The sequence below is a fragment of the Caretta caretta genome, chromosome 12, assembly GCF_965140235.1.
Source record: "Caretta caretta isolate rCarCar2 chromosome 12, rCarCar1.hap1, whole genome shotgun sequence".
In the NCBI taxonomy this organism is placed as follows: domain Eukaryota; kingdom Metazoa; phylum Chordata; order Testudines; family Cheloniidae; genus Caretta; species Caretta caretta.
In genome coordinates, this window is record NC_134217.1 from 41,405,970 (window position 1) to 41,428,215 (window position 22,246).

The window sequence follows — 22,246 nt, forward strand, 5'->3', positions numbered from 1 at the left end:
CCGATTTGCTAGCACTGGTTCTTCCGGACTGACATTAGCAATATTGAGGAATCTTTCCAAAATGTCCTTAGTGTAGGCAAGGCTAGTGGTGAGTCTGTTAGCCTACTGTGGAAATGCTCCTTCTCAGCTGTACTTCAGTCATGTCTTCTGTGGGGAGGTGATCTGGTTAGGGGGAAATGTACAAATGGCTCCCCCTTCTCCTTCCTACTGCTGACACCAGAGAAGCCTTTGGAGCTGTGCCAACTTGGCTAGAAAATCCCCAAAGATGACAGAATCCTGGCAGCTGTGAACAGCAGATCCTAGGCTAGTGGTGAAGTGTCAAAAGCTTTGGAAACTTGGGTAGCGTCGTCCTTCCGCAGTCATGGCTACAGATGAGATCCAGGATGGGATGGCAGCTGACCCCTTGGTCACATCCATTGTGCTGGTTTATATTCTCTTTCCTGCTTTAGTTCCGTTCCTTGTGCTGCCGGTAACTAGAGATGAGCTGTCCGGTCCCTCCACCCTTCTAAGGACACGACTCATAGGTTGGAGGTATTGTGCATTTGAACTTCATATGAAGAGCTCTTGTTTTGAATGCGGAGGAGTTTCTCCAGGTCTGAAAAGTCTTCACTGCCCTTAGTAGTGGTAATAGTCTGAACCAGGAGGGACTGGTTGCTCCCCTTCCCTCTTTGAACAACTCATGGTGGGTCTCTGTTGTTTCACTACAGTAGGGCTAAAACAGCAGATGTCAATCAACCAGCCATTAACCTCTTGCTCTTCGAGTGCAGTTGTCTGACTGGGAGCGGAAGGAGAAAGGAGGCTATGCCTGCTGTGGAGATTCTGCCTCAGGCTGTTCTGAAGCTTCAAATTGCCCAGAAATGAAGTCCCAATCCACACATCTGAGTCTTTGCGGGGCAGCATGTTATATCCTCATTCTTCTCTGCGCCGTTCGCTGTTGGCACCATTGGAGCCAGCTCGCCCTTGGAATCATAGACCCTTCCTCCTTGTCTTGTAATCAGTAATGAGATTACTCTAGGGCAGTCGTGCAATATTCTTCTAGAGGGAGCACGTGCAAGGGAAAGAACCTTCCACCACTGTAACATGGTGCAGAATGCATTGCAGAGAAGAGCTGGACTGGATAGGCAACTGTCAGCAATGTGGAACAATTCCCTAATCGGTGTGGTAACTCTGGGCGTTCTGTTTTTTGCTGACAATAGTGCACACTGTTTTCCACCTTTTTAGTAGCTTTGGCAAGTTCCTCTTTCTGACCAGGGATAAAGGATAAAGAGCATGTCCCCTGCACGGTCATTGGCTGATTTGGCGGAGCTGTCTGAGCCCTTGGTGGCACAGGCTCCCACGCCAACGGGATTTGATTCAGATTTCCTGCTTAATGAAGCTGTTGAGATTTTGAAGGTTTTTTGTGGAGTCTTTGATCGTCCAGCCAAATTCTACATCTTGGTGTGCTCTGGGCAGGTGCCAGGGGCTTCTCTCGGTCAGCTCCTCTGTTTAATTAGACCACATCCCAGCTGAAGCCGCAAGGCTTAGCTCTTCGTAGCCAGGGGTGGGGGGTGGTTAGCTGGCCATCCTCAAGGAGCAGGTTTAGAAGACTCCTGCCTGAAACTGGTTTGTTCAGGCTTGAGCCTGAAGTCTGATGCTGAGAAGGGAGGGATGGCCAGAGAACTGGAGCAGGGCAACATAAATAGGTACAGTCAGCTTGGGAAGGGACTGGAATTTTGCCCCAAGGTCCACGCCCATGCAGGCCACTTTGGGGTGTCTTCTGGAAGCTGCATTTACAGAGTTTGGATTGGATGTTGGTTGAGAACTGCTGGGAATTGCTGACCCACTCCTGAAGGATTGAAGAGCATGAATGCAGGATTGATGGAGTGCTAATTGTGTTGTAGAAGGAAATTAGTGGTTTCTGGGAACCAGCTGACGAAAGCTTTGTGGCTGTAATAAATAACCATCATTGCACTTACTCAGCCCAGCCAGGATGGTGGCTTAGCGCACAGAAGGCCGGGGCAGAGAGAGCCTTCCCACTTCATTGAGCCTAGTCATGGAAATGCAATGCTGAAGTTGAGGGGAAGGTGGGTCTGTGCTGCTCTTTCCCGTGCGTTAGCTGATCTGGAGGGGAGGCACTAGAGGGGACCGTCTGTTGTACCTGTGGAATAGCTAATTATATAGCGTGCTGTGTTTTATGGAACAGTCTGCCTTGTATGGTGGCTAAATCCAGATCAATCGTTGCATTAGTCTATGTAGTGCAGTACAATCTGCTACCCCACTTAAACTGTGTGTATGTATATGAACGCTTAGTTTGTGGCAAGCAGGTGTAAAGCAAACTTGTGCTAGCCTGCCAAGCACTTACGGTCCATCTGGACCCTGCTGCAATGCACTCAGAATTCCCTAGTGCACTTTGATTGACCCTGTTTTAAAGCAGGCACATCAAAGTGCACTCGGGAACTTTTAGTGCGTGGCAGGGTAGTGCAGGGTACATTTGTACCCTGGCTTGCCACAAACTGTGTTCATAGACTAGACATAGGTTTGCTAACTTGGTAATATTTAAAAACTAGACACTCCAACAGAGTGCTGAAACCTCCCCTGCCCCACATCTTCCCCTGGGGCTCCACCCCTGCCCCCATCCACTCTTCTTCCTCCTTCAACTCCCCCTTCCCCATCGCTTGCTGCTTTTTCCCCTCCCACCTCCCTACCTGGGTCAGGAGGGACTTGCCTGCGGAGCCGGGGCTGGGAGCTGCAGCTGCCCAACGCAGGTAGAAGGTTGCCCTGGCTGAGTAGGGGCTGATGCGGGTGATGACCCAGAGCCTCCCCATCCTGCAGTAACTGGACTTTGGGTGTTCGGTCAAAAGATCTGACTGAACACTGTCAGGTCCCCTTTTTGACTGGACTTTCTGGTTGAAAACCGGGCATCTGGCCACCCTACATAGACAAGCCCTGAGCCATTCATGAGGCTAGTCCCATTCTAAATCCATATGCCACAAAAATTCACTTCTGGTTAGAATGTGGCCAGAGGGTTTGGTCCTTACCGGAACAGCACCGGCAGCAATGATGTACAAAAAGTCAATTTAGAAGCTCAAAAAGTAGTGACTAAAAAGTCCTCACATTCAGGAGAATGTCTTTCGGCAGCTATCCCTGTGTCACCAAAGCTGGAGCCCTCTTCAAAAATACTGCATACATCAGCTGTCTGCTTAACTTTCCAGAATGTTGTATATCAGGAATTGGTGTGTGCACTAAATGTGGCTTCACGCAGCTTCTCGGGGGTCCAGGAAGCTGCTGAGACAGAAACAATTAAATTATTTAAAAAATCCAATAAACCCCAGAATCCAGTACCCCTTCCAGCCTCTGACACACTCATCCCTGAAATAAACAAAGCAATTAAATACCAAAGAGCTGCGTTTCCCAGGTCACTCAGTTTTTCTGAACCATCATTCAGCTGTCTGGACTCTGTTCTCCTCCTCAACAGAGTGAGTTGGGGACCATATTGGCCTGAACCATGAATTTCCTGTGGTTTTAAAAATCTAAACCACTTCATTGTTTAAATGCTGTATCATTTGCTGAATCCAGTTTCAGAGAGTATCCTACACGGTATAAGGGGAATGCTAGTGTAGTCATTGGCAGCCCCACCGCTGCAGAGCCTGCATTTGCTTTGGGAAGCACATCCAGAGGTTCAGATACTTATCCAAAATTTCTGCAGCTGTAAACTTTCCGTGCCCCAGCTCCCCATCCCCACTGCTTGGTTATAGGAAGGGAGGGGAACAGCTTGATCTTAACCCTTCCCTCTGCAAAGCCCTGGTCATATTTTCCAGCGGGCTAACGGGCCTGCTTCCATTTCTTGTGCAGCTGGCATGCAGATAGACCATTCTCCCCAGATTCCCAGAGCACCCCAGTGCGCGCCCCCTGCCCCAACCTGCAGAGGAGAGGGGCAAAAGCTTGCACGCATCCGTATGAGGGGCTAGCTGGGCAGGTTCACTCACCTGTCCTCTCTGGAAGGTGGGAGCAACTAACTCTAAGTCTAAGCTAGATCCCTAGCAGCCGACTTCTGGTCCTCACAGTAGACTATGGTCTGAGGCCTGCTTAGTGTGCCCCCCCCCCCCCCCCCCGGCGCGGCAGGCACTGCCCTCACAGTGAGTGTAGATCATTGCTCCCTGCTGGTGGGGGAGTCAGCACACTGCCCTGGGCTGCACAGATCCTCAGGTGCTGCCTTACCTTTCTGTGCAGGTGCATTCAGTGTTTTGTGCACCCCTCCTGAGGTGGCCCAGGTGCTAACACTCTCCTCTCCCACCTCCTGTTCTTAGTGAAGTTCATGCGAGAAGTGACTCCCTACATTAAGAAGCCATCACTGGTGTCAGACCTCCCGTGGGATGGGGCAGCTCCCCAGTCACCGAGCCTGAGTGGCAGTGAGGACTCCGGCTCACCGAAGCACTACAGTGGCACCAAAGACAGGAAGGTGATCCCTCTGAAAATGTGCTTCGCTGCTAGGAACTTGAGCATGCCGGATCTGGAGAACAGGTGAGCTGGAGCCTAGGGAGACAGAGGCCTTGGGGCGTAGCAGGCTGCTCTGGGCCGATCTGCCTGGCATTTTGGGTGCAGGGAGGAGTGCTGACACATGCTGGCAGGACATGCAAGGTGAGAAATAATCCCTTTTTTCCTGCTTTGTAATGTGTAAAGGAGTCTGGGAGGCTTTGAAAAAGCTGCTTTTTCTGCTTGGCTTCTATTCGGAAGTCAGGAATGTGGAGCCTCATGTGTCTGTTTTCCTGGAGGGCTCTTGGGAGGCCAGTGTCCCAGGCCCTAGTTATGGGGGTAGTAGTGTCTGAGTCTTTGAGAGCTTTTCTCCCTGGTGCCCATAGGAGCTGGAGTTAAATGGGTGCTTACAAAGACAAACAGGGTTTCAAACCCCCACCCCCGCAATCCCTTGTGATGCCAAAGTCCTGTTTAGGGTGACCAGATGTCCCGATTTTATAGGGATAGTCCCGATATTTGGGGCTTTGCCTTATATAGGTGCCTATTACCCCCACCCCCGTCCTGATTTCTTCACCCTTGCTGTCTGGTCACCCTAGTCTTGCTAGATCTATTGGTTCTGAATCCTCCAGCAAACAAAGGCAGATATGAGACATCTGCATTCCTGATGCAAAACCAACCAGGAAAAACACACCAGACTTTGGCTGTACATCAAGAAAGGGCACAGATGTTTCTCTTCCCTTGTAGGTCCCCTTACATGCGCGAGATCCAATGGCATGGGTTTTTTCCTTCAGGCAGCTGGGGGGAGTTGTTCTGCTCATCCCTGTGATGAACAGGTGGGAGTCAGGTGTGCGCTGGGTCCCCAAGCAGTGCGAATGCCCTTGCAGCTGGCCTTGTGGCAGCAGCCATGGGGCTTTCTACAAGAAAGGTTGACACTGCTTGAGCGAGCTGGGTAGCTGGTGGCCTGACTGGTGCTTGCTGACATTCGAGGTGGTAACCCTGCCGCTGGTTCAGTCTCGGCCAAGTCACTTCACCTCAACGGGGCTGATCCTGCCTGGCTAGAAGATGGAGCTCAGAGTCAGGAGACCTGTGTTCTGACACTGCCTGCAGCTCAGGGTTCTCTGACCTAGCACGGGCGTGTCACTTCCCTGGGGCAGTTCTTACCATACTGCGCTCACAGGGTGATGTGAGGGTTAACCAGCCTTGTTTTGGAGAGCTGAGCTCCTCAGCTGGAAGGTGTTATAAAGGGGTCATTATTTTGCATAAGTTTCAGCAGGATCTGGCAGCGTTGACTTCCTGCCCCAAAGCGATCAGTGTGGAGCCTGCGTTCCACCCCAGAAGTAGCTGTTTCATAGGTGGGTGTGGTTATTCCTTATCTGCCATAGAGGGGGTTGGGAGCCTTAACTAGTGCACATGACCCAAGTTTATTGCTCTGCCTGGGTCGAAGGTGATGTATAAGTGCCAGGCTCCTCCTTTGGCTGTATTAGTTTGCACCCAGGGTCCTGAACACAGTTAGGGCTCCTTTGTGCCAGATGCTGTACACCCACAGGGATGCCTGTGGAGCTAAATGACCCAGCACCTAACCTACACGGGGCAGGAAGGTGAGGGGAGCAGCAAGGTCCATGGCCACAGGGGCCGTCTGTGCAGATAGATGCCGCAGACCCCGCTGCCACTCGTTCTACGGTCAGAGCAGAGATGAGTCTGGAGAAGGAGGATTGTGGTCCATCTTCCGGGCATCTAGTTCAGCTGTGTCTCTGCTTGCAGCCAGGTTACATATAACGCCTGTTTATTTAGCGTCTGGGTTGGCAGACAAAGTGTCCTCTCCTGGTGCCTTTTGGGAGGTGCAGGCAAGCTGACTGGGTGTCCACAGGATGTTTGGCTAATCTGCGTGTTGAACTCTCTCCATGGAGAAGATACCTGGCCTTGTGCCACACGCACACTCCAGCGGAAATGGCAGTTCCTCTGCTGGTCTGTGTGCCTGGGATCGGCTCTGGAGACGATGCTCAGGCTTCAGCTAAGCAGCAGGAGATGGACTAGAGGAGACTTAGGGTGGGAATAACTGCTCCTGAGGCCAGTCTCCTGATTCACTCATCAAATTATAACTGCAGCTTGCAGGAAATTCTCAGTGGTTTGGCTGCCAGCCAGGTCTCTCCACTCAGCGCCCCTCCTCCCCCCAAGCCCCAGCGAGAGCTGGCTGGCTGCTGCGTGGGACAGGCAGTGTTTGTATTTTGCTGTCCTCCTGGGGTAGAAGGCTCCAGCTCAGGGAAGGATGCAAACCCCCACATCTGAATTGCCTTGCTGGCAGTTCAACCTTCTTCTAAAACAGAGTTCAGATGGATTGGGCTGAATCTCACCCAGGCCTTCCCCTGCTCTGGTAGTGCCTGTCTGCCCTGTCAGGTGGGGGCAGTATTGTGTGTAGTCCTGCCAGTGAGTGGTGGCCAGGGGCAGTTAGATGCTATTATTGATCCCGTTTGTGTGTGGGGGTGGGCAGGTGGGGGCGGGAAATCTTGGTTGTGTGTGTTTTTCATTCTCTGCTCTTGGCACCTTTTCTTTGTATCTGTCATAGAATCATAGAATATCAAGGTTGGAAGGGACCTCAGGAGGTCATCTAGTCCAACCCCTGCTCAAAGCAGGACCAACCCCCAATTTTTGCCCCAGATCCCTAAACGGCCCCCTCAAGGATTGAACTCACAACCCTGGGTTTAGCAGGCAAGTGCTCAAACCACTGAGCTATCCCTCCCCCCCGTGGGGATACAAGTGGCTGTATCCTAGGTCCAGCCGGGGCAGAGTTGGAATGTCACACCTAGCCCATGGTCCCAAAGCAGCTGCACCTTCCTGTTTTAAAAGAGAGTTAAGTACTGGCATATACACAGGATTGTCATCAGGTTTCAGAGTTAACCTGTTGAACTGGCCCTTGGACCTGTGGTTCATCCCTGCAGATTGTGTTGGGTGCATTTGGAAGGATTTCCTCAACCACCTGGACTTTGTTAAAAGGAAGGTTAAACTCTGTAGAAACGGATGAGGCCTCTGGAGCCAGGTTGGCGTGGCCTGTGTGAGCGAGCTCAGGCCTCGAGGCGGGGCACATGAGCATCATTGGTTGGCAGTACTGGCTAAGCAGCGGTGTCCCAAACTGGGCTCTGCTGCAGGAAACTTGCTGCTTGGAACTTGCTTCTCCTCTCAGCGAGTTGCTGAGCATGTGAACTGATTCCCCATTTGCCCAGGAGGTGGCTGGGCCCTGCCATGCAGAGTGGGGTTGCATTGCTGTGCTCTGAATTGGGTTTGTCATTAGAGGGAGGAAATGACATGAATCACTTCCCCTTGTTCTCGCTGTATCTGTCATTACCTATGCAAAGCCCTCCCCTGGGTGCTAGGGACCAGGGAAATGCTGACAGGCTCTCACTGATGGGGAAGTTGCTATAGCTAGAAAGCTCTGAATCTTCAGGGGATTGCGCTGCCCCACGTACACTGCTGCAGGGCTGATTACCTGCTCCTCTGGGCCTGACGCTTATTGCAGGACCAGTTTCCAGGGTGGTGTCCCTTCACCGTCCCATGCTCCCCACACACCCCTGCTGGGAGGCTGCCTCCCACTCAGCACTTGGGAACAGTTGTGGCTAAGCCATAGGGTTTTGCAGCATGCAGGCTGCCTTTTGCAGTGCTCCCACGAGAAGATCTTGGCCAGAAATCGTTTGACATGGTACCTTTGCCCCACCAGAGTCTCTGTCCTGGCACAGAGTTGGTTCACGATGGGAATGACTAAGGTTTCCGGCTGACGCATCCCTTTTTGAACAGGGCAGAATCTCCCTCGCAGACTCCTCTTAAACCGTCTCTTCCAAGTCTTCTGCCCCTTTGCTATAAGCTGCACAACTTGGCGCGCTTTTGCGTTGGTGGGTGGGCGTGTGAAAGAGCCGTAATGCCTTCAGTACTAACATGACAGGGGGCCAGGAAAATAGCGTCTTTTTAGAATGCCTATGGAATTACATTGCCGGAAATGTACATGGGCGAGTAAGAGCTAACTGCTCGTATGTCCTGAACTCGGAACAGTATTTGCTCTCAACTGAGAGAGCCCGCTTCCACAGAGCAATACGCACTCACGAGGCTAACATATCTGGTGTAAGGTGAACCACCCTTTCCGGGGCTGCTGGAGTTCGTGCCAGCATAGGTGCTTGTGCAGACTCGGCATTTTCAGCATGCCCTAATGCTGGGGGGTTTTCATGGGGCTGAGCTAGCCAAGGCCCCTTGGCACTGGCACCAGTGCCAAGAATGGGAGTGGAATACTGTAGCTGGGAGAGAATGCAGTTTCAGTGTAAATAACAGTGGCCAAGAGCTTCATGATGGCTTTGTCTGTCCTTGGAGAGCCAGCAAGCAACCCAGTCTGCATAGCTGTGGAAAACCAAGTGAGCTCTCAGACATGCACACTGCTGACCTGCGGGGCTCGATGATCTGTGCTGAAATGCCTCCCCTGTAGCTTCTGTGTGGGATGAGGAGCGTAGTCCAAGGGTACACTGCGCTTCAATCAAAAACCCATGGCACAAAATCCTAGACCCTGGGGCAATTGACTCTGGCTCATGGGGCTCAGACTATGGCACTAAGAATTGCAGTGTAGACACTTTTCAGAGTAGCAGCCATGTTAGTCTGTATTCGCAAAAAGAAAAGGAGTACTTGTGGCACCTTAGAGACTAACCAATTTATTTGAGCATAAGTTTTTGTGAGCTACAGCATCTGATGAAGTGAGCTCACGAGAGCTTACGCTCAAATAAATTGGTTAGTCTCTAAGGTGCCACAAGTACTCTTGTTCTTTTTGTGTAGACACTGAGACCCCATGTGGTGGGAGGGTCTCAGAGCCTAACCTCAGGCCTGAGCCCAAACATCTACACGGCAATTTTTAGCCCCACGAGCCCGAGTCAGCTGACCTGGACCATCCATGGCTGTGCCACAGGACTTTTATTGCAGTGTCTGTATACCCCAAGTGTCTGGATCTGCTGTGCTGCTTCTCTGTCCTTGCAAGACTGAATTTCTAGCACTGGAGCGTTCGCAAAAGCTACAGCCTGGTACCAAGAAAGCACTAAAAGTAGCAGCAGTTCACAAGGGGCTAGCACCATGGCAATCTTTGCTGAGATCTTGGGCTCCCTGATACCATTCACAATTCACTGTGTAGTGCTGCTGGTTACTAAGCCAGTCTGTACCCCCGGGTTCCCAGGCAAGCAGCACACTGGCAAGTAGAATTTTGCAGCTAGACTCAAGCGCAAAGTCCCTCCATCTCCCAGAACTTGACAAGGAGGTGAGCCTCTGAGGATGGCTGAGGAGCTGTATGACCAGAGGTCTCAGCTGTGCTCTGGACCTAGACAAAGGCAGCACCAATGCCCTGTCTAGGGTCCTGCAGCACAGACAAGTGGGTTGGGCAGAGCGTTGTCCTAGGGTTCCCATCGGGATCAGAGAGAACTGCATGTAGCCTGTGTTTGGAGAATGCAAATCCAATTACACAACCCCCACTCATCCAGGTGGAAATAAGCTGCCGCTGCAAAAGGCTTTTGTCATGCTGTATCTGCTGCCTCTCCAGAGTTCTGCAGCAAGATTTCTGCACTGACTTTGCACGCTGGTGGCTTCTCGCGAGGAGCGGTGCAAACGCTCCTGTCTCAAGCTAGCCATCCCCAATGTACTTTTAAGCACACTGACTCGTTTCTATGTGTTCTGTGGTCTCACGTCTGCTTCTCTGTTGTGTTAAGAGGATAGTAGGCAGCTTGCCTTTGAGTGGCATTTGTGCAACTTCCACTCCACTTAACAGCCAGTCTCAGACGTTTTGCGGTTACAATCTCATCCCTGTAGCTGCTTGTCACCAGGTGATTGCCCCCTAGGTCCAGTTGGGCTGCTGGAGGGAAGAGATGCCAGCTTGTCCTTTGGTCTCTGTCTCTCTAATAGCCTATGCCTGAGCAATCGGGTGAGAAGCTTGGTAGGGATCTGGGCTGGGCACCCCCCCTCCTGAGCTGCTGCAAGAGGGTTTCTGCAGAACCTGGGTGCCCTTGCTGCCCCCATAACTCTCTAAGCAGCCGGCAAGCACTGGGCGAGTGCTCGCTTACTTCCTGGGCGCTCAGATGTTGCATCAGCCCCTGGCAGGGTTGCCTGACAGCTGAGGTTAGAAAGCTCTGTAATCTTTTAATCAGTAGCACAGCTTTTCAGTCATCTGATGGAGAGGATGATTCACAAGGTATCCCCCTGCCCTAGCAGAGCAGGGATCATCACCGCCTCCAGGGCTGTGGGTCTCATAAGCACCTGGACAGATGAGTTTCCAGACAGTGCTCTGTCATGCAGCACTGGAATTCCATCCTGCCACGGAGCCAACTTTGCCCTACGCTCCGTCTGTGGTGAAGTCTGTGTGAGCGCTGCCTGGGCTGCTTGTAGCTGACCCCAGCCAGGGGCTCTCCCTAGCAGACACCAAAGGGCTGAGGGTTCATTTGAGCGTTTCATGTGTACTTTTCTTGGGGAGCCAAACCCCACTGATGTAGGGAATGTCTGCTGCAGGGCTTCTGCGTTCCCCCTCTGCCTTAGCCCTGGCTGCACTTCTCAGCCTAGCTCTCTCTCTTTCTATTCAGGTTGATAGAGTTGCACTCACCGGACAGCAGAAACACCCTGGTCCTGCGGTGCAAAGATACAGCAACAGCACATTCCTGGTTCACGGCCATCCACACAAACATCCTGGCCCTCCTCCCTCAGGTGCTGGCCGAACTCAATGCCATGCTAGGTGCCAACAATGCCACAGGAAGTAGCAAGGAGGTCAAGCACATTGCTTGGCTGGCGGAACAGGTATGCTGCGATGGAGGGCCCCGATGTCTTGACCTTATTTGGGTAGGACTCATTTTTACAGGTGTGGCAGTGCAGTCTAGCACTCTGCTTAAAGTGTAGCCGTGAAGAGATTCGTTTTCATTGGCAGGCCTGGGAACCGGTCAGCACTGCAGAGATTACAGCGCTTTGGTAGTGGCTCGTGTGTTTTCTGTTCTCCTTTCTCCACTTACTACTGTGAGCCAAGAAGCAAGCTCAGTAATGGAATCCAATGGCAGCTGGAGCTGTGTTAGAGACCTGTCCAGGGAGGGGTTTGTACCAATCCAGTTTTGGAAATGTAACTTCTACCTAAAACCATCCTGACCCATTTAATGTTTCAGAGCCAGCTGTCATCCCGGTAACCCTCCTCTCCTCTGGAGGTGTGGCCCCACTACCCACCCTGCAGGGGCATGTGCTGTAGTAGTGTTTGCCTGTTGTAGACGGGGCTGTAACCTCCTCACAGGCTTCCCATCCCTGTTGTGTGCAGGGTTTGTCTGTTCTGACTCTCAGAAGCCTGAGCTCGTTCCTAGCAGCACTAGGATGGTGCTTCAGTCAGCAGCTTTGCATGCACACAGGGCTCCAGGGTTTCTCATCTGAGTGTCTGTCCTCTCTCCTTCCCTCAATAATTCATTTCCCCTTTGGTCAAAACCTCACCTGATGTTCTTCCCCTTTATTTAAAGGCGCTAGGCGTATGCAGTTGTCTTACTGGCCTCTGTGTGCAATAAAACACCTCCTTTCTGGGTGGGAGTTCATGTTCCACGTGCCAGTTTCACACTTGACCCTAGGTTAGCAAAACTCCCTAGCTTCTGATGCTTGGCTATCTGTGCACCATTGTGCATGCACCCCTTGGGTAACCAGACTGGCAGGAAAGGGTTGGCAATGCCATAATCTTGATGGGGATGAAGAATGGTTAAAGCAGAGACCCAGGGCCTGTGCACAGTCCTGTCACTGAGTCACGTGGCTGTGGCAAATCAACCACCCTGCCCATCTAGTAATGTGGTTGAGAACCCTCCTTGGAGCTAGGGAAAGTAACTTGCTTATACTGAAGTGCTTTGAGATCCTTGGGTACAAGATGCTATGCAAAGCAAAGCATTGTTGTGAGTAGGAAGACCTGGTAAAGCAGAGGTCATTCCTCACAGGCCCGTGGGAGGGACAGTTTGGGTTCAATGAAAATCTCTGACCCAGCAGTCTTGTGAAGTCCATGGACTTTTCCTGAGGTCCTGTACCTGATGCTCAGCTGGGCTCCCAGCTACGTTGCTGTGCAATTGGGCCCTGAAACTAATGTAGGCAAGGCTATGTGAGAGAACCAATGTGAACATGACACTCCCTCACATTTCACTGAGCCTTCCCGGGGCTGTGTTCAGTTTCCAGTTAAAGATGTTAAACCAGCTCCAAGCTTCCTAGATCCTCTTCAGAGTGGCCTGGAGCCTTTGTTCCTGCAGATACGAGGAGACAAAGGTGTGTCTGTGGGGGTGGAATGTCCTGTGTATTTAAGCCAGTCACTTGATGTCAGCTGTTGGATGTGTGGGCTAGTGGCTAAAGCACATGACCAAGAGTTAGGTCTGGAATCTGTTCCGGGGTCTGTCACAGACTATGGCTTTGGGCAAGTCAGTCACACTCTGCCTCCACTTCCCAGTCTAACATAGGAGTCATGTTGACCTAACTTCAAGGGTTTGCAAAGGTTAATTTCTATTGTAAATATTATAAAGCAATGCACTCCTCCTGTGTGCAGTATGAAAACCACAACCTTGCAGAGTTAAAGGGCTGTATGTTGTGCAACAGTGCAGAAAACCCAGCAATGGGAACAGTCTCCCTCAAGGTATTCAGGCAGGTGAGCGTTTTAACAGCTAAAGGAAGGTAGGCCTATCTCCACACGGGGCAGAGCACGATTCCAGTGGGATGATCCCCACAGGCCAGTGGGACTGTGTCCTTTGAAGTGTTGCTGTGACAACAAGGAATTAGTTGTAACATCAGGTCAGGGTCCATTGTGCTCCACTGTCCCGCTGCTGCAGGAGTCACTGTGGCTGCCTGTGGTCCCCATGCCTGGAACGTTGGGATGGCTTTAGCAGAGGAGTCTGTGCCTCCAGAAGCATTTGTGAAGCACTTTGCGTTCCACCCCAGGAGCCTAGAGAGGGCTGGCCAGGTTCACAGCAAGCTGGGCTTATACCCTTCTGGGCTGTGCTCCTGTCCTGTTCCCTGCCCCCATGTGATGGGGCATAGTCTGAGTGAGAGGAAGCCAGCACTTACCCTGCGTGGCTTTCTGCTAGGGTGGTGAATCCCACTGATAGGCCTGGGCTCTCCCAGTTGCTGTGTGATCGGGACTGACTGACAGCATCTAGCAGTGTCCCCAGGCAGGGATGTGCGTGGCAGGTTCTGAGTGTCAGTCTGATGCCCACGCAGCATGAGCCCTCGACCATGGGATTTGCCCAGTCACCGAGGAGTTAGAACTATAGTCCCAGACTTGCCCTTATGTGAATTTGCTGATCCCAAAGTTGTAGTTTATCCTTGACCTCGTAAGTGTTTTCTTGGCCTGATAAGAGCTGGACTGCAGTTGTCCTTGGCATGGGATCTCCCGGGTGACTGGGCCCATTAGTGCCTTGCTGGCATTCCTCAGATGACGAGTTAATACATTCCCACAGCATAGTAATAAAGAGCCCACTTGACCCAGGGTCAGATTAGACTCTTTGGTGCCTGCTCCTTAGGGTGCAAGTACGGTTATTAGTTATTAGTACGGCGCAGGTTATTAGTACGGCGGAACAGCATGCTGCTTGCTTCAGACAGGGCTTGGCTCTGGGCATGAAGGGAAATCCACTCTCATTAGTTTTCCAGCTTATTTTTCACCCTAGTGCTGTTGATCTCTCTGAGCAGATCGCCTCACCCAGGGAGGGAGGCGAGTACAAGTGTCCTGGATTGATTCCACATGGGGTCAGCCAAGAGCACTACAACACATTGCCTGAACCCAGTGTGCCCCACGGAGAGGGGAAGGTGCTGGGCTCTGCTGCTTGGAGGGAGGGAGAGAGAGAGGCAGGAACTGAGAGTAGAAAAACTCCAAACCCAGTTCACTACTCCCTTCCTTAGTCTGCATCGCCCTGTCTGCTCTGTTACTCAGGCTCCTCTCCCCTCTGCCACTGGCACATTGTAAATTCTTTAACAGATGCACTAATCAGGAATGTCCTTTGGCCCCAAACTGCAGATCTTAGATACTCCCAAATGAGGATGCCATAGGGATGCCCCCTATGGCAGCACTCACTGCTTCCTGGACTGCATGTTAACAGCTCTCTTGACTTCTTGCAGGCTAGACTAGATGGAGGAAGGCAGCAGTGGCGGCCCATCCTCATGGCTATGACGGAGAAGGACTTGCTGCTCTATGATTGCATGCCCTGGACAAGAGACGCATGGGCATCACCTTGCCACAGCTACCCTCTTGTTGCTACCAGGTAGGATCAAAGCTTCCAAGTTGACTGGGGGGACATTTCTTTGATGAACGAAACCCTGCCCCGTACAGTGAAAGCCTTTCCCACTTAGCGCTTTTCACCCACCAGGCTCCAAGCGCTTTGTAAAGCTGCAGCTTTTCAGGGGAAATTGAGGCCCAGAGTTGGGACGTGACTTCCCCAGTGTCATGCAGTGAGTCTGACTGCCAGGATCAGACCTCTGGCCTCTGCCCAGTCTTCAGTCCACTAAACCACAGCTGCCTCAGCCCACAGCTCCAGCCAGGGCATTAACTGGAATAACATGGCTTGGGTCCTTCCTTGTGTGCTGCTGATAGGCCTCTCAACAGCTCCTCACCTGGCTGCTGGGGCTAGGGTTGCCAACTGTCTAACCACACAAACCCAAACACCCTTGCCCCGCTCCGGGGCCCCACCCTGCTCACTCCATCCCTCCTCCCTTCGTTGCTTGCTTTCCCCCACCCTCACTCAGTTTCACTGGGCTGCGGGAGAGGGTGGTGGTGGTGTGGGCTCTGGAGTCCAAGCCAAGCTTTAGCCTTCTATCTGGAGACCTCGGTGTCATTACTCCCCTGTTAACTCCTTCCATGATAAGCTATGGGGCAGGATGCATATGCGTTCTCCTCCCAGGCCCACTCTTGTTGCCAGTCCCACAAGTGAAAGGGAGTGGGGCATGGTGTGCTGACAAGCCTGTATTTTAGATAGCCTTTACAGCCTCCAAAACAAGAGTGTGTTGTTATTGTTGGAGCAGGGAGTGCAGCTGCTGTGATCAGAGCAGGGGTCCCCTGACGTGGGAGGGGCTGCAGGCTCTCGGCATGGTGAGATGTCTGCCTGCATCTTGTGTTGGGCTTCTTGAGTGCTGGAAGGGGGCTCTTGGCTACTTACCTTTTCATTTCTAGCCCCGTCTCCCTGTGAGTCGTCCTGGCTGTGCTACTTTGCTAGCAGCCTGAGTCCAGCCTTGCTGGGAGCTGGAGGTGCTGTCATGCTGCCAGAGAAAAGGTTCCGCCTGCCTGAGCAGGCTCCATGGTGCCATGTTCATATCCCTTGCTCAAGCCTCCCGGTGACACCCATAGGGGCATGTGCAGCTCCTGCCGCTGGATCAGTTCATGTTCCCTGCCAAGCCTTCGGCAGCCAGAACCATAGGAGGAAACATTCCTCTAGTCTGAGCGTTTCTGTAACATCTGGCTTGAGGCCTCCTGGAACAGGCTGATCCCTGCTTGGCATCTGCAGATGCAGGGCGTCTTGCCCATTGTCCCATGTCGCTGCTCAGTTTGTCACCTGTCACCTCCACAGGGCTGGTTCCAGGCAGCCCTTGGCTGCACCAGCTGGGAGGACGGAGGGGAGCTAGCTGCATCTCTAGAGTGCATCTGCCCAGAGAACCCCCAGCCCTAAGCACTAAGGAGTGTGCCTTTGCCAGCCTGCTGCTCATGTAAGGGGAGGGCAGTTTAAATAGCGTGTTAATTGTGTTACTGCCCTCCTCCCCTGGGCACTGCCTCCTAAACAGAGAATTCAGTCCTCGGCTGTCTAATGTGCCTCACTCAGTCTGGGAGCAGCGTCTCCCTAGTGTGCTCTGACCTTCTCCATTACTGCCTGGCTGCCTCTCTGGTGGACAGATTTCTGAGGCGCCCCTCGGTACATCGACAGAGAGGAGGCTGTGTGTGATGGGAGGCGGCAAGGGATCAAGCTGGGAGTGGCTGCTGGTTGGTGCTCGGTTTTTCACCCGTGACGCATGACTGGATGTTGGATGTGTGCATCGTGGAAAGGCGAGTGTTGTGTGACCCATGCATGTGGCTTCCCCAGGTCACTGTCCAGGAGCAAGTTGGCTCAAACAGTGGGTTAGGAGCAGCATAAGTCTCAGTTCGGCCACGCATCAGCCAATAAATCTGTATGAATGAACAAAAGCAGCCACCTCCCACGGAGATCTCCCTCCCTGCCCTGTGATGGAGGGTCTTTAATGAAGCACAGCTTGCTCCCTGCCACGATGGGAAGCAGCAGTATCCCTGCACGATGTCTCCCTGGCCACTGTGCAGTCACACTGGTGTCCCTCTTCTCTGAGTAACGTCCCTCTTGCTCTCCCATGTGATCCGCAGGCTGGTTCACTCTGGCTCCGGACGCAGATCACCTCCGGGATCCGAGCTCACCTTTGCAACAAGGACAGGCTCTCGCCAGGGCATTGAAATGCACGTTTTCAGGGTGGAGACGCATCGGGACCTCTCCTCCTGGACCAGGATGCTAGTTCAGGGCTGCCATGCTGCTGCGGAGCTGATAAAGGAGGTGTCCTTAGGTATGCTGGCTGGTATCTTGTTTCGGGGAGCAGTTACTATCTGTCTGGAACCCCACTTCTCCCTCCTGAGTTGCTCAACTGCCAAGAAATCAGTTGATCACCTACCCTCTGGGCTGGAGTCCCAGCAGCTCTCCCTAGCTGAGCAGAGTCAGACCTGTGAGGGCGTGGATAGGGGGCCGCTTAGCATTCACAAACATGCAAGAGAGAGCTGTGGGACATGGTTTGGAATTAAGACTCAGAGGGACCCAAGAAAAGTAAGTGTAGGAAACTTAACACTGAGGTGCCCAGCCTATTCAGGCTAAACGGCATGCCTGGAGTCTCAGCTCGCTGACTGCGCTTCTGGTGGAGATAGTGACACAGGAGGTCATGGTGGGGCCACGTGGCCCCACCAAGCTCTGGGTCTTGGGTGAGAGATGTTCTCTGCTATAACTGAGGGACTCTTGCTAGTCTCTAACAAAGCCCAGGTACTGTCGGAGCGAATCCCTTGCCCTTCTCTACTTCTTTCCGTAGGAAGATCCGAGTGCTTTCATGTGCTCAGAGATGGCCAGTGTCCCACTGGAGCTGAGGCTAGTGGGAGGTGATGGTGATAGTGCAGTGAAACTGGAAGGTTGATTAAAGTTCGCACCTAATTGGTTGGTGGAGCAGCCTAATCAAAAGGAAGCCAATTATCTCTCAGCCCCTGGTGGTGCACAACACACCTTCATTGCCTCAGCACTTCCAGGTGTGTGCTGGTTTCCTGAGTTATATGGAATGTGTGGCTCTCTTGATAGGCAGACAAGCCTGAGTGGAAAGTTTTATCCGTCTGGATGCTGGCCATTAGTCCATCTCCCCAGCGTAAGGACAACGTCATTAATATCCGGAGGTGCCGTGACTACAGTGTGATTGGCAGAATCTGTGATTCTGAGACATGTTTCTGGCATGCAGCTGGAGCTGAGCACTGGGAAAGCCAGCTTTGTTCCTGTATTCTGAACACTTGAGGCTGCCTATAAATTTGAGAACAGAGAGGAGCTGGGCAGTACGGCCCTGGGCGCAGGAAATCAGTCCAGCCAGTGCGGGTGTGAATTGGCATGTCCCTGCAGAGTCATTCTGCTGAAGTCCTGAGCCCCTGTGCACCTAGAAAAGCTAGTTTCAGCCTTGCTAGCTGGAGTCTTCCAGCTTGGGGCCAGGAGAGGGCTCAACAGCAGAGAGATGGAAACAGCCAAAAACGAAGTTCTAGGCTGAGGAGAGGGGGGGTTGGGTCTGTTGTTACCTATGGCTTAAAAGCTCCCTCTAGTGTTCTGAAGAGAATAGCACACATTCTACAAGTCCTTCCACCTTTTGAAGGCTTTAATTGTTGTGGTTTTTGTCTTGTTTTTTTCATGTAAAAACTGCGTTATTGGTTGCTGTTAACATGTGAGAGTAAATATTGATCCCAAACATGAAATCAACCGTTTATGAAAAGGACAAGCAAGATCCCCGAAGAATTACGTGAAATTGGATAAAGAGATGTTAATTAAGGAGGCATCTTGTAAACTGGAATCATTTCACTGTCTTGGGCATTGCAGCTTCAAACAGCGTAGCATGTTCCAAAAACCGTTAGAGCCATGGCGGTTTTATACAGCAAACCATCTGCTAGTCCACCCTTAAGATGCACTGGCATTCCATTATCCTCCTGAAAAAGCTTCTGCTTCTCTGGAACTGTGTTCGCAACTTGTCTGCGTGAAGCAGTGCTTATGGTCCTCTGGGAAATTTGCTGACGAGCCAGCAGGTTCCGCAGCATCTTGGCCCTGGTCCCTTTGCTGAGCCTCTTGCTTGCCACGGTCATCTTACTGGGAAGCACTAAAATGAGGTGGCAGGCCAGCTTTCATCCTGCTGCAATAGCAGCTTAATTGCTGCAAGGAGAATAGATTTTTATCGAAACTGTTAGTTTTATTTGTTAACGCAAAGGCCTGCAGATAGTTGGGAGAAAAGCGGTTTTGTGAAGTCAGGTCCCGCTCTAACATTAGGGCCTGAGAAAGGCTCACATTCTATCAGGAGTCCTCCAGCAAAGATTGGAGAGCCACACTAGCATGACTAACAGTAAAAGACCAGCAGAAAAAAACAACTTTTAAAAATGCTTTCAGGGCGTCTTTATACATCCCAAACCTACGTCTTGTCCTTTGGAGGTTCCCCTTGATAGGAGAGTTCAGAATAGGTTAATGGTGTCTCTGATCCCTGATCATTACTGTGAGCTCTTTGTGTCCACAGTGAGCAGAGAAACCCCAGAGAGCTCTCTTTTCATGTTTAAGTATTGGATGAGATGGGTTTCTGAAAGGGACTGGAGAGCGGAAGGCAGGCCTAGACTGACAGGCTAAGCCACCGCCCTGTGCATTCTTGGTGAGTTAGTTCATCCTATGTTCCCCGCCCCTCTCGCTGCCGGGCTGTGAAGGCACAAATTGAGCAATCCTGCTCTTCCTGGGCGCAGATCCTGTGTCATGCTGGTGCCTCAAGGAAGTTCCAGGTTGAGCTGTCCCAGGACACAGCCAGAGTGGCTCTGACAGACAAACCATCCCAGTCTCCAGCAGGACATTAGTCTTCATGCACCCATCTAGTTACATGATTGAGATCCCAGGCTTTCTGCTTTTCTGAGATGCTTCCTCTGCTAGTGTCATCACCATGCTGCTGCTTTAACTTTCCAGAGGTATTTCTTCCCTTGGTGACATCTACCAGTCTCTGCTCCTGGTTTTTAGCTGTACCAGGCAACATCATCCCTGTCCCAGAGACTTGTCCATTCAACCCCGCCTGGTCCCCAGTCTCTTCCCTTTTTCTATGCAGTGGTTCCATTTGTGTGCTCTCTGAGCAGTCGGCAGCATGGTGAATTTCCCAGCTCCTGGCTCCGCAAAGGGGACTGCCAGTCTCATCCCAGGAGTTAGGAAACACCCTGGTGTCCCTTGGTGATGCTTTTGTAGGCTAGGTGCACAATTGCTTTTGTAGGCTAGGTGCACAATTGTGTAGTGAAGGTGAAGAATTTCCACTTGATCAGCTAAACAGTAATAAGTCACCAGGACCAGATGGTATTCACCCAAGAGTTCTGAAGGAACTCAAATGTGAAATTGCAGAACTAACTGTAGTTGGTAACCTCTCATTGAAATTAGCTTCTGTACCAAATGACTGGAGGATAGATAATGTGATGCCAATTTTTAAAAAGGGCTCCAGAGATTACCCCGGCAACTACAGGCCAATAAGCCTGACTTCAGTACTGGGCAAACTGGTTGAAACTATAGTAAAGAACAAAATTGTCAGACACATAGATGAACGTAATTTGTTGGGGGAAGAGTCAACATGGTTTTTGTAAAGGGAAATCATGCCTCACCAGCCTACTAGAATTCTCTGAGGGGGAGTCAACAAGCATGTAGATAAGGGTGATCCAGTGGATATAGTATATTTAGATTTTCAGAAAGCCTTAGTCAAGGTCCCTCACCAAAGGCTCTTAAGCAAAGTAAGCTGTCATGGGATAAGAGGGAAGGTCCTTTAATGGATTGGTAACTGGTTAAAAGATAAGAAACAAAGGGTAGGAATGAATGGTCAGTTTTCAGAATGGAGAGAGGGAAATAGTGATGTCCCCCAGGGTTCTATATTGGGGCCCAGTCCTATTTAACGTATTCATAAATGATCTGGAAAAAGGGGTAAACAGTGAGGTGGCAAAATTTGCAGATGGTACAAAACTACTCAAGATAAGTCCCAGGCAGACTGCGAAGAGCTACAGAAGGATCTCTCAAAACTGGGTGACTGGGCAACAAAATGGCTGATGAAATTCTATGTTGATAAATGCAAAGTAATGCACATTGGAAAACATAATCCCAACTATGCATACAAAATGAGGAGAGATTAATAAGACTGGGACTTTTCAGCTTGGAAAAAAGATGACTAAGGGGGAATATGATCGAGGTCTATAAAATCATGCCTGGAGAAAGTGAATAAGGAAGTGTTGTTTACTCCTTCTCATAATACATGAACTAGGGGTCACCAAATTAAATTAATAGGCAGCAGGTTTAAAACAAACAGAAGGAAGTATTTTTTTCACACAACACAGTCAGCCTGTGGAACTCCTTTCCAGAGGATGTTGTGAAGGCCAAGACTATAACAGGGTTCAAAAAAGAACTAGATAAGTTCATGTAGGATAGATCCATCAATGGCTATTAGCCAGGATGGGCAGGGAGGTTGTCCCTTGCCTCTGTTTGCCAGAAGCGGGGAATGGGCGACAGTGGATAGATCACTTGATGATTACCTGTTCCTCTGGGGCACCTGGCATTGGCCACTGTTGGAAGACAGGGTACTGGGCTAGATAGACCTTTGGTCTGACCCAGTATGGCCGTTCTTATGTTCTTAATGTTGGGACACAGTGTCCAGTGCAGCGGTTGCGGGCTCTGTCTTTGCAGTGGTGGGGAAAGGCTTGGGGGCATGTTCTCTGAGCTGGCTGGCTGCTCCTGAAGTTCTGTGCTCTGTTTATGTGCAGGCTGCACATTGAATGGCCAGGAGGTGAAGCTCACAGTCCATTATGAAAATGGATTCACACTCTCCAGGGAGGAAGCATGCTCCACCCACACCCTGTTCCTCTACCCCTTTGAGAAGCTCAGAGTTTCTGCAGATGATGGCATCAGGAACCTCTACTTGGATTTTGGTGGTCCTGAGGGGGAGCTGGTGAGAACGGGGCTGGGGATGCAGCATGATGCTGTATTTTGTGGGGTGGGAAGGATTCGGGTTTGTCCATTGTCAAACTACTGTGTGACTTGAGTTAATTTCAGGTGCTCAAAACCTGTCTCAGCTGTCTCTCCCTTCCAGACGCTCCCATCCCACCCCCTATGGCCCTCACCTCCATGAGCTGAACTCTTACAGAGCCTGAGAGCGCTGCCCTGGGAGATTCCACTCTCACAAGGCTGGGTACCATTGGGCCAAAGGATCCCTGTCTGCTTAGACATACTGGGAGAGCCAGTCCTTCCCAAACCATGCTGGTGGCTGATCATTACTGTGCAGACACGTCACTCCCAGATCCCAAGGGGCAGGTGGATTGGTAGTCTGTTGCTTGTTGAAACCAGACTGAGCAGTGCAGCCTCAATGGTGATTACAGGCCTTCTGTGCTTTGGGCCCAGCTTTTCCAACCCCTTGGGAATTGGGGGTGTGGGGATTGGCAGTTCCCAGGGGGCAAGCTCAGCTCAGGGTCTGCTCTTCCCTGCTGTGTGAGAAGCTCTTTGTAACCATTAGTCTCTGTTGTTGAGTGGGAGCTGAACACCTTGCCAAT

At 51.4% G+C, this 22,246-nt stretch overlaps 1 protein-coding gene across 1 annotated transcript in view; it reads left to right on the forward strand.

Moving 5' to 3' along the window:
- Nucleotides 1–22,246, forward strand: part of SNTB2 (syntrophin beta 2) — a 46,832-nt gene that overhangs the window by 18,019 nt on the left and 6,567 nt on the right. Inside the window, exons 2-6 of the mRNA XM_048870671.2 lie at nucleotides 4,287–4,500; nucleotides 11,037–11,247; nucleotides 14,557–14,699; nucleotides 16,796–16,989; nucleotides 21,464–21,648. Of these exons, the coding sequence (XP_048726628.1) occupies nucleotides 4,287–4,500; nucleotides 11,037–11,247; nucleotides 14,557–14,699; nucleotides 16,796–16,989; nucleotides 21,464–21,648 (947 nt within the window). The remainder of the gene's footprint in view (nucleotides 1–4,286; nucleotides 4,501–11,036; nucleotides 11,248–14,556; nucleotides 14,700–16,795; nucleotides 16,990–21,463; nucleotides 21,649–22,246) is intronic.